Below are 12103 nucleotides of genomic sequence, written 5' to 3' on the forward strand. Positions count from 1 at the left end.
GAGTACGGAGAAAAATATGTATACACATAAGAAACTAGACATTTTCAGATTATTATTATCTACATCACATTCCTAAACATAACTACCGTGAACTATATCAACTAACAGTGGGGTGCGAGACCGGCAGGCCTAATGAGTATAGCAGAAAATATTCTGGGATGGACGGAAGTAAATCTTCTATCTTCTGTGGATTGAAAGGAGAACTAATCTCACTGGCAGATGCCTTAAGCAGGGAATCTCTGTCGCAGATGGAATGGTGTTTAAATCAAACCATGTTCGAACTGATCATGGCAAAATGGGGGATGCCCAATATAGACCTGTTAGCGACCAGAGTAAAAAGGAAAGTGGGCTGGTTCTCCCTTCAAAGAGATCAACTCAGTATGGGCCTAGATGCCCTATCACAACCTTGGGGAACAGACATAATGTATGCGTTTCCTTCGTTTGTGCCCATACCAAAAATACTATGGAAGATAAAAGCCTCAAGGACGAAAGTCATTCTAATTGCCCTTTGGCCTTGGAGGGCTTGGTTCCAAGGACTGTTAAAACTCAGCACCACTTGCAGACTCCCTTCCATGCCAGACCTCATTCATTAGGGAACAGTGAATCATCTGCAGGTGGACCATCTGTCTCTGATGGCCTAGCTACTGAAAGGGAGCTTTTAGAACGGTAGGGGCAGATCTGGAAAAAGTTTGGTGTTTGGTGTACAATCAACAACAGAATCCCAGGCCCTATGATACCGGCAGTTCTAGAATTCCTCCAAGCGGGTTCAGATCTAAATCGAGCTTCCTGAATCATAGGTTAGTAGAAGAACCCCTAATCAAAAGGTTTCACACAGCCATAAGTTGAAGAAGGCCTCCCAAATCTAGGAGGTTCCCCTCTTGGGATGTATCTGCGGTACTACAGAGTCTTTGTATGGAGCCATTTGAGCCACTAGAAGACTGCTCCATAAAACTTTTCACCTTTAAAAATGCTCTTGTCTCCGCTAGAAGGGTCAGAGAAATTCAAGCCCTCTCAATGGCAGAACCATTTTGCATAATATCTCAGGACAAAATTATCCTTTCTCTTGACCCTGCTTTCCTGCCTAAAGTAGCTTCCACTGATTGGAACAAATAGTAATCCCGTCTTTTTGTGGTAATCCTAAAAATAAGGAGGCCAAGTTTAATAATATAGACGTGAGAAGATGCGTGATTGAGTATATCAAGTGCACCAAAGAGGAAAGTCCCAACAAAGGTAAAAGGGCATCAAAAAATACTATCGGCAGGTGGATGAAGTCGGCAATCATTGAAGCATACAAGACACCATCTCTACCACCACCAACAGGAGTCAACGCTCATTCCACAAGAGCAGTAATTACATCTTGGCCTGAAAGAGTCGGAGCTTCGCCACTCCAGATATACAAAGCGGCAACCTGGTCCAGCTTTCATACGTTTGTAAAGCACTATAGACTGGATTTGCTTGCAAATCAAGACCAGTCCTTCGGCAGAAAAGTGCTGCAGGCTGTGGTCCCGCCCTGATTAGGTAGTTCTATTTGGTTCTCTCTGTAAGCTGTCCTGGAAGATGACTGTGAAAAAACTTAACAAGTTATTACCTGTTAATGCTCTTTTCCAGGAGTCTTCCAGGATGGAGTCCCCCCCCCCTTGTTTCATAGGAATAATTATGTAACTCTAAGGTGGTTGCACCAATGGAAGTGTTTATTATTTTATCTGCACCTTCAGTTATTTGTTAACTGAGAGGCCATGGCCTATGTCTTTTATAATGTGGATCATGTGTTTCCTGTACTAGGTGGGAGGAGCTTCTTTCTCTGTAAGCCGTCCTGGAAAACTCCTGGAAAAGAGTGTTAACAGGTAATAACCCTGTTTTTGTAACCCCATCATAACAGATGATTAAAAACAATCATGCTGCTGCTACTAAATGTCCTATGCTGGCCATACACGGATCGATTTTTGGATGAGAATATTCACACAAATATTTGTATGAAAATTATTTGTACATTTGATGAATGGACGAGTGTAGTTCAAAAATTCCACTTGTTTTTAACATTCAATTATAAAATGAATGTAACTTCTGAGCAAAAACCATATACATGATGTGAAAATTTGTTTGATGGAGAAAAGTTTCTGTTCTGCTCTTTCGAATTTTCCCGTCACTGTGGTGGAAATGAACACCGATTTGACCCCACTAATGGTTAGAAAATTGGATGAATGTTTTTTTGAAAGAAAAATGAGTTTGTGTACGGCCAGCAAAAGTGACATCAGGTGCAGGGAGCTTGTACCCACCTACCTGTCTATGACAAGGGAGTCTGTCATCCATCATATTATATTACACTCCTGTCTGATCATCTGCAAAACTGCCTGATGTGGGCGGAGTCCTGGTTTAGGGGAACCAATCTGCTCATGTCTAGTAATAATCTTTTTATCTCTATTTTATTAGATGGACGGGAGATGAGGAAAACCTCAGAGGATTGTCTCACTTTGTCTCCAGACTGTAAAGTAGAAGATGAGGACATCACACAGTATAGTCCAGGAGAAAACCCGGCTACCTCAAATGTCCATCCGGCACCACACAGTGTAGATGGACCATCGTATTCCTCTTATCCTGAGGAACCTCAGACTGTGAGGGACAGTGCCGTCCTTCCAACAGATAAGAGCGTTTCCTGTACTGAGTGTGGGAAGTGTTTCCATTCTAAATCCTATCTTAAAAGGCATAAAAGATCTCACACAGGTGAGAAGCCGTATTCCTGCCCTGAGTGCGGGAAATGTTTTTCAGAGAAGTCCAGTCTTTATAAACATCAGAGATCTCACACAGGGGAGAAGCCGTATTCCTGTCCTGAGTGTGGGAAATGTTTTTCAGACAATTCCAGTTTTAACACACATCGGAGATCTCACACGGGGGAAAAGCCATATTCCTGCCCTAAATGCGGGAAATGTTTTTCAATGAAGTCCATTCTTTACACACATCAGAGATCTCACACAGGGGAGAAGCCGTATTCCTGTCCTGAGTGCGGAAAAAGTTTTTCACGGAAGTCCCATCTTTACACACATCAGAGATCTCACACGGGGGAGAAGCCGTATTCCTGTCCTGAGTGTGGAAAATGTTTTTCACGGAAGTCCAATCTTTACAAACATCAGAGATCTCACACGGGGGAGAAGCCGTATTCCTGTCCTGAGTGTGGAAAATGTTTTTCAGTGAAGTACACTTTTCACAGACATCAGAGATCTCACACAGATGAGAAGCCGTTTTCCTGTCCCGAGTATGGGAAATGCTTTGTACGAAAGTCACAACTTTTCACACATCAGAGTTCTCATAACGGGGATAGTCCAGGAGAAAAGCCGACTACCTCAAATGTCCATCCGGCACCACACAGTGTAGATGGACCATCGTATTCCTCTTATCCTGAGGAACCTCAGACTGTGAGGGACGGTGCCGTCCTTCCAACAAATAAGAGATTTTCCTGTACTGAGTGCGGGAAATGTTTCCCTTCTAAATCCCAGCTCAATGTGCATATAAGATCTCACACAGGAGAAAAGCCATATTCCTGTCCTGAGTGCGGGAAATGTTTTTCAGTGAAGTCCAGTCTTGACACACATCAGAGATCTCACACAGGGGAAAAGCCATATTCCTGTCCTGAGTGCGGGAAATGTTTTTCAGTGAAGTCCCATCTTTACACACATCAGAGATTTCACACAGGAGAGAAACCGTATTCCTGTCCTGAGTGCGGGAAATGTTTTTCAATTAAGTCCCATCTTTACACACATCAGAGATCTCACACAGGAGAGAAACCGTATTCATGTCCTGAGTGCGGGAAATGTTTTTCAGTGAAGTTGCATCTTTATCAACATCAGAGATCTCACAAGGGGGAGAAGCCATATTCCTGTCCTGAGTGCGGGAAATGTTTTTCAGTGAAGTCAAATCTTTACACACATCAGAGATCTCACACGGGGGAGAAGCCGTATTCCTGCCCTGAGTGCAGGAAATGTTTTTCATATAAGTCCGCTCTTTGCAGACATCAGAGATATCACATGGGGGAAAAGCCATATTATTGTCCTGAGTGTGGGAAATGTTTTTCACAGAAGTCCAATCTTTCCAGACATCAGAGATCTCACACGGGGGAGAAGCCATATTCCTGTGCTGAGTGTGGGAAATGTTTTTCGCAGAAGTCCAGTCTTTCCACACATCAGAGATCTCACACGGGGGAGAAGCCGTATTCCTGTACTGAGTGTGGGAAATGTTTTTCACAGAAGTCCAGACTTTCCACACATCAGAGATCTCACACGGGGGAGAAGCCGTATTCCTGTCCTGAGTGAGGGAATTGTTCCTCAGTGAAGTCCTGTCTTCCTGTACATCAGGGATCCCACACAACCCTCGAGGTGTATTAGTGCCTTGAGTGTGGGAAATGTCTTCTATATGAATGTTGCTGGACATCACAGCTCTCATGTGGGGAAGAAGCACACCCTGATATACACCTCAGATATACTCCATGGCTGATCTTCATCATGTAAGAAACAGTTCATAAGGAGATCAGAGATCACCAAAGACATGGATGAAGTGTTGTAAAAATACAATGGATGGGCGGCTCATACAGGTCTGGTAATGTACTTTTATGTCATGGCTTTCTTAAAGGTCTGCACCCATGCATGCGCACACCCAGAAACCTCCACTGTCATTGGCTGTAGGACAAGTTTGTCAGCAGGTCCCAGCCAATAATTTTGCCCCGTACCCTGCTGATCACCTGCAGCCAATGACAAATCACTCCTGTGTTTTATTTTGTAAACACGGGGAGCTATCTTGTGATTTCTTCTCTTCCTGAGTCCTTTTCGGTTCAGGAAGAGAAGAGAACACCACACTGTGAGTATAATCACCACACTTTACACCCACACACCTTAGATTGGCACATTTAACCCCATTGATTGCCCTCATTCACCCTTTGATCACCCCTGTCACCCAACCAGTGCCATTAGTACAGCATCAATGTACAGTATTTTTCACCAATCGCTGTATTAGGGTAACTTGTTACATCAGATAGTGCCAGGGTCAGCTAGCATTAGATTGCCCGCACACTATCGCACTCACACTATAGGATCCTGATCACCACCATTACTAGTATAGTGTCTGTATGGATCAATATCCTGATCACCACCATTACTAGTATAGTGTCTGTATGGATCAATATCCTGATCACCACCATTGCTAGTATAGTGTCTGTATGGATCAATATCCTGATCATGAACAGAACTATATTAGTGTCCCCCCCTTAGTATAGTGTCTGTATGGATCAATATCCTGATCATGAACAGAACTATATTAGTGTCCCTCCCTTAGTATAGTGTCCCTAATAACGCAGCGTTAGAAGGGTCAGCCCTTCTGCCTCCCAACAAGTGCAGTGTCAGTAGATCACCGGCACCTCTGATACATTGCACACATAACCACAATGTTAGCACAATCAGGCCTGATCTCCTCTAGCACTAGCAGGTGAGTTTTATTTGTGTAGCACCCTGGAGTTTAGGCAGGGAGCTCCTCACAAATTTACTTGCCAGGACTAGTTATCGTGGTTGATTGTTAGAGGTTATTGATTTCTCCCTAAGTTTGGCCTTGTTGCAATTTTCTCTTCTACCACCAGGTGGCTGGGCACTTGGTGGTACTAGGTATGAGAAGGACAACCCAAGGTCAGGTTATGGGTATATGGGGTATCTCAGCCAATGGGCAGTGGTTTTCTTGAATCTCTTGGCCTGCTGGGAGAGCCTGTATATCTGTATATTTAGGTGGAGTCAGGTGATCGATGTTCAGTGCCACCTGGACGGCTGCCTAGGTGGATGTGTGTCGTGTTGCCCCGGGCTGCTAGGCTGGAGATTGGGCCTATCCCGGGCACATCTGGCTGCTAGGCTGTCTGAGGTCCTATCCAGAAGTAAGAGAGCAGCGCAGGGTTGGCACTGTGGCTTGCAGTCCAACCAAAAGTGATGGTTCTGCTGGCCAGTGAACCTGTCATGGTTGGAGGTAGAGGGGAAGCTGTCACCACTAAGGGACCAACCACCTTATTACCAGGGACCTCAGTGAGTAACTGAAGCACGTACCAGAGCAGTATTCTCACCGAACAGCACTCTGGAGAATCAGAAAACTTCAGACGGTGATCAAGCCAGGGACCCAACCAGCGGAGGTGATGCTTGTAGAGCAGCCTTGTGTGTCAAGCCAGGGACCAAGCAGGCCAGTGGGGTGAAACTTGAAAAGTATCTGGAGTGCCAAGCTACGGACCAAGCAAAGAGGCGGGGGTGACACTTAAGGAAGATACCACCATAAAGATTGTTTCCATGTTTTTTTTTTTAAACGGATGTTGGCTCAAACTTGTCTTGCATACACACGGTCATACAAAGTTGGTCAGAAATTCCGAACGTCAAGAACGCGGTGACATACAACATGTACGACGAGCCAAGAAAAATTAAGTTCAATAGCCAGTGCTGCTCTTCTGCTTGATTCCGAGCACGCGTGGCACTTTGTGCGTCGGAATTGTGTTCACACGATCGGAATTTCTGACAACGGACTTTGCTGTCGGAAAATTTAAGAAAAAGCTCTCAAATTTTGTGTGATGGAAATTCCTATGGAAAATGTGTGACGGAGCCTACACGGTCGGAATTTCCAACAATAAGGTCCTATCACACATTTTCTGTAGGGAAAATCCTATCGTGTGTACGGGGCATTATGCTTTGTGTTAGGAACTGTTAAAGACTGTTGCCATAGGAGACAGCATTCCTGCACCTGCAGATGTGGTGTCTTGCTGGATGCCTTTCCCTGCACGGCTGTCCTCCTATTGAAGTCTAAAAGTCTGCTAATTGAACTTGCAACTATGTAAGGGTATCCTGGCACTAACCCTCTTTCCCCCAAAAAGTTTGTAAGAGAAATAAACATCTCTTTTGCATTCAAGAAGTGTCTGGAGCCCAATAACTTCCACCTTGCACCCACTATGCCTCACAACTAACCATATACAGAAGGATGTCAGCTATCTCTGGCCTTGGAGGTTCTCATTAGACTGAAGGAGGCCGGAGACCTTGCTACATTTGTAGTAGTAAAAGCAGTCGCTGACAGCCAGGAGCTCTTTTTCCCGTGAGTTGCACTAGGTACCTGTGAATTTATTGGCCAAAATTTCCCAACAAAGGTACTCTAGTGAAGAGGCCTACAGGATTCTGAGTATGACAGCTGAGAGCGAAGGAGGAGTCCTCATTGACAGAATCAGGCTCCAAATATGAACCTGTAGAGAGCAGCGGCACCCAACAGGGAGCTCAGAGGATGGAGAAGAGGTCCCTGCTAAGGTCAGGCATACTCGACCCCGGGTAGCTGAAGTGCTAGGAACACTTGATTTGTCTTATATGCAGCAGGATGCCAGTACTAGTGTCCCACTACCTTTTTATTGAACTGGCATGTACCAACGGCCTAGTATATCCTAGTCTTTTACATACCAGGACAGAAGTATTTTGTGTTTACCTGGCAGGTCCTACAAATGCAGTCCAAGCTGGTGAGGTTGCTAGCACTTGTAGCATCCTGCAGACACCAAGAATTTGACCACAGACCCATAGAGCCCATAGTGTTCTTCCAGATGTGCTTGCAAATGCTGATTAGCAGCCCACATATTTTGCATCGCTCGTACACCCCCCCCCCCCCATTCACTGCCAAACCGTGGAATTCAGGTGGAAACCGCAAATATAACAACTCCCCTAGATTTTTTTTTTAGCTGTTTTTCACAGAAGATCTGTATCGATCAATTGTGAGCTGAAGGAATTTATACACACAACAGTACATCACCACCATCCCAAATTCAACTATTGCCTGACAATTCGCATGGAGACCTATCAAGATTTATAAATGTAAAACTTTTTTGGGCCTAACCTTTAGCATGGGTGTTACTAGAATGAGCCGCGATCATATTGGTCCAGAGACCCGATTAATCATATGCCCGTGTTTTCTGCTGCAATTTCCAGGCATAGATATGAGACGATAATGCCTTTTATGCATTTTAGTGATCACAGACCTTGTCGTTCTCGGGGTGACCCTGAATATGATCAGCTTTACAAAATTCCGCCCCTCAAACTACCTCTCCCAGAAATTTTCAGATGTGTATACGCCCCAACAAACCATCTATGTAGATGAGTCCATCATACATTTCACTGGCCACCTTGGAGGGTGGGGGGGGTCCCGCCACTGATAAAAGTGATTTTGCGGCGAATCCCCCACAGAGACCACTTTTGTTTCAAGAGAAACGCATGCCGTTCCTGAAAATACCGGGGTTATAGCAGCTAGCTGCTGCCATAATAATGGTATTTGGCATCAAAGTACCAACATACGGGTGCGGCGATTTGCGTGAAGTGGTTAAAGGGTAACTCCACTTTTGTGGGGAAAAAAATAGCAATTAAAGAAAAAATAATATAGCACATATAATTGCGACACTAATATTGTAATTGAATTTTATTAAAAATCACCTTTCCTTTTCAATCTGCAGCCACTGTAATTTTCTCAGAATACATTGCTATTTTTCTACCTGGAGTTGTCCTGTACACAAAGTGTATACTGACCACTCCCCAGAAACATAATTTCCTGCTTGTGTGATTGACTCACCAATTTTCACAGAAGTCTGCCCTAAAATAAAAGTCAGATTTCAGGCATCCCCTGCAACAAAAAAAAATCATTTTTTGGAGTGATACTTTTAATAGGAACACGTCTAAAGGGATGCAGGCCCAGCAGCTTTCCTCATTAGTGCCCTGCAGCTGAACACCTGACAGTTAATAATGAAACCACTTCCATTAGACTCACTCAGAACAGAGGCACAGACAAACACACAGGGATTTCTTCAGAATAACAAAAGGTAGGAATCCGCAACAAAGGTTGTTATATTCCTTGCAATGTGCATAGATCACCCAGAAGTGGAATGTTTTTTTCTCAACAAAAGTGGAGTTACGCTTTAACCATTGTAATTTATTTTGCAGGAACACCAGACCTGTTGCAACACTGATCTGTTCATTCTGACAGCAGCAGGGCATTGATCTCAGAATGCATACATTCATGCCTGCAGTGCTACAGGAGGAGATTTCTCATCCACAGTTTAAAAAAATGAGTATGCCCAAGCATGAGGGGTCTGTGTAGCCAGTAAATGGATTGCTGCTTTGCTTCAGCGTATATATTTTTTCACTTTTTTGGTATAGATTTCAGTTAAAAAAAGTTGTTGTTTTATTGAGTTAATCTCATATCGTTATTGTGTTTTATAATTAACCATTGTTTGCTTTGCAGGAACTTCAATCCGCTGCACCACTGATCTGTTTATTTTGACAGCAGCAGGGCGTTGCTCTCAGAATATATACCTCCGTGCCTGCAGTGCTGCAGGAGGAGATTTCTCATCCACAGTTTAAAAATAATGTGTGCGCTCAAGCATGAGGAGCCTAGGGTGGTTAGTGGGCCGATCTCTCCTATGCTTCAATATATAATTTTTCACTTTTTTTTCTGGCAGGGATTTCTTCATCCACATTGGTCAATGTGAATGGAGGAATCTTTTTTTTTTATATATGCTTAAGCATTACAAGCATGGGGTAGTCAGTGGGCGGTAGCTCCTTTGCTTCAGCATATACTTTGTTCATTCATGCTGAGAGGCACGTTGAGTGCATGGAAGATTTTATTTTTTGCCACAATTTTTTGGAAATGACAAAGTATGGAGATACAACATGTGAGAGACTTTTTGGCAGTCTAGACACGTACAGCAGCCCAAAATCCAATAACCACCTTTAGGGAGTAATTTCCTTATTTCACTTCTTGACTACCTATCACAGTTTTGGAGGCCCTGAAATGCCAGGATAAAAATCCCCCTTTTTGGAAAGAAGACACTTCAAGGTATTTGCTAAGGGACATCATGAGTACTTTGTAGATCTTATTTCTTGCCACAAGTTTTTGGAAAATAAGAAGAAAAAAAGGAAAATTGTTATTTATTTTTTATTTTTTTACATTTTCAGAACGTGACAAAAATGCGATCTGCAAAATACTGACCATGCCTTTTATGAAATTCCCTGTGGTGTCTACTTTGCAAAAAGAGGTCATTTGGGGGCATGTTTTTACTGTAGAGGAAACGTGTAAGTTCTGTATATAATTGTATTCTATTTTGTATGTATTGCACATGACAATAATAATGTTTTCATTACATGTTTGCATTCTTTCGAGTCCTGATTAGAATTGGCCTGCCTATCTTACGCCCCTTGTTACCATACAAATACAATTGTAATATTAATGTGATACCTACGTAATCATGTGTATAAAAACCTTCAATTGTGTCATAATAAAGCAGAAAAGTTATTTGGAAAGATGCAGAGTGTATCTTTTGTGTCTGCAGTAGTTATTATTCATTTGGAACCACTAATCAATATGAGGATAGGAGTTGCCCATCAATAAAATTCCATATCGGATGGCGAGCTTTGCCCAGGAGGTGATTTACAGGTGACCCTGATAATCCAAAATGAGCTTGAGACGATCCGGGAATTTCTAATAATCAGCATTTTTCTTACATTTGAGTTTTTAATTGGTAATACATTTTCGGGACAAAGGGTACCTAATTTACTCCCCTACTACCCCTACTGTCCATCGGAGTGTTCACAGGTATATGTAGTACACATCTGCTAGATAAAATAGTTTAGAGGCAAGAGGATATAGGCACAAGTAAAGAAGAGAGAAGACTGGCCAGTCATTATGGGCATTAAATTAAGTAAGGGAATAAAGGGTAAGAGACCCTCAAAAAAAAAAAAAAAACAAGTCTAAATTTAGAGGTGAGATAGAACCTGTGATGGACTCCGGAAATCCTGACTGGGTATCTCCGGCAAGAAGTGTAACAAGGGTAAACGGTATATGGTTTATAGAATGGTAGCAATTTCAATACTTTCATTGATTCCTCCTGGCGAGAGTACATCTAAGGTGTAAATCCAAAAGGTCTCAGGTGCACAGAGCTTCTTGAACCTCTCAGCTGCTGGGAGGGACCTCGGGATCTGCTCGATAACCCATACCTCAAGGCCGTCTGTGGAGCCTTGGTGGGCTGAGGCAAAATGTTTTGGAACACTATGGGGATCTGTTCCACCCTCTATGAGCCTTCTATGTTCACCGAATCTTCCTCTTAGGGCTCTAATTGTCCGGCTCACATACATTAAGCCACATGGACACTTTAGGCCGTAAATGACGAAGTCAGACGAACAGTTTGAGAATTCTTTTAGCATGTAGGTCTTGCCTTTAGTAGTGAAGGATTTTCGTCCATGTTGGACGAAATTACAGGTCTTACATAAGGCCTTACGGCATTGGTACATACCCACCAGGGGGATCAATGTAAGTACCGGTGGTGAAGTTGAAATGGATTTGAACTTGCTGGGTGCAATCTTATTCTTAAGATTGGGGGCCCTGCGGTAGATCACCTTGGGGCGGGGTGGAAGTAATGTTTTTAAGTGAGGGTCTTGATGTAGAATACCCCAGTGTTTTTCTAGGATTTTCTCCATACCTTTATGCTTGTTATGAAAGGTAGTTATAAACCTGCTGGAGCCCTCATATGTAGGTTGATTGTTTTTTTGTTTTGATGGTTTACCATGCAGGTAATGTTTGAAAGCATCTTCCACTAGGGTTTCGGGGTTAAGAATAAGATTGCACCGAGCAAGTTCAAATCCATTTCAACTTCACCACCGGTACTTACATTGATACCCCTGGTGGGTATGTACCAATGCCGTAAGGCCTTATGTAAGACCTGTAATTTCGTCCAACATGGACGAAAATCCTTCACTACTAAAGGCAAGACCTACATGCTAAAAAGAATTCTCAAACTGTTCATCTGACTTCATCATTTACGGCCTAAAGTGTCCATGTGGCCTAATGTATGTGGGCCGGACAATTAGAGCCCTAAGAGGAAGATTCGGTGAACATAGAAGGCTCATAGAGGGTGGAACAGATCCCCATAGTGTTCCAAAACATTTTGCCTCAGCCCACCAAGGCTCCACAGACGGCCTTGAGGTATGGGTTATCGAGCAGATCCCGAGGTCCCTCCCAGCGGCTGAGAGGTTCAAGAATCTCTGTGCACATGAGACCTTTTGGATTTACACCTTAGATGTAC

At 43.3% G+C, this 12103-nt stretch overlaps 2 protein-coding genes across 3 annotated transcripts in view; both read left to right on the top strand.

Moving 5' to 3' along the window:
- The window catches only part of LOC141122012 (uncharacterized), a 373719-nt gene extending 363394 nt beyond the window's left edge, over positions 1-10325 (top strand). The window contains exons 1-2 of one of the 2 annotated variants that reach the window (XR_012240611.1): positions 1849-4582; positions 8967-10325. Coding sequence is in view for 1 of the 2 variants with exons in the window: in XM_073611806.1 (XP_073467907.1) it covers positions 2648-4304 (1657 nt within the window). In the remaining variant the exon portion in view is untranslated. The other variant, XM_073611806.1, reaches the window with a different exon arrangement.
- Positions 1-12103, top strand: part of LOC141122023 (uncharacterized) — a 313410-nt gene that overhangs the window by 297094 nt on the left and 4213 nt on the right. The window lies entirely within an intron of this gene.

This window comes from Aquarana catesbeiana, unplaced genomic scaffold, assembly GCF_042186555.1.
Source record: "Aquarana catesbeiana isolate 2022-GZ unplaced genomic scaffold, ASM4218655v1 unanchor237, whole genome shotgun sequence".
Lineage (NCBI taxonomy): Eukaryota > Metazoa > Chordata > Amphibia > Anura > Ranidae > Aquarana > Aquarana catesbeiana.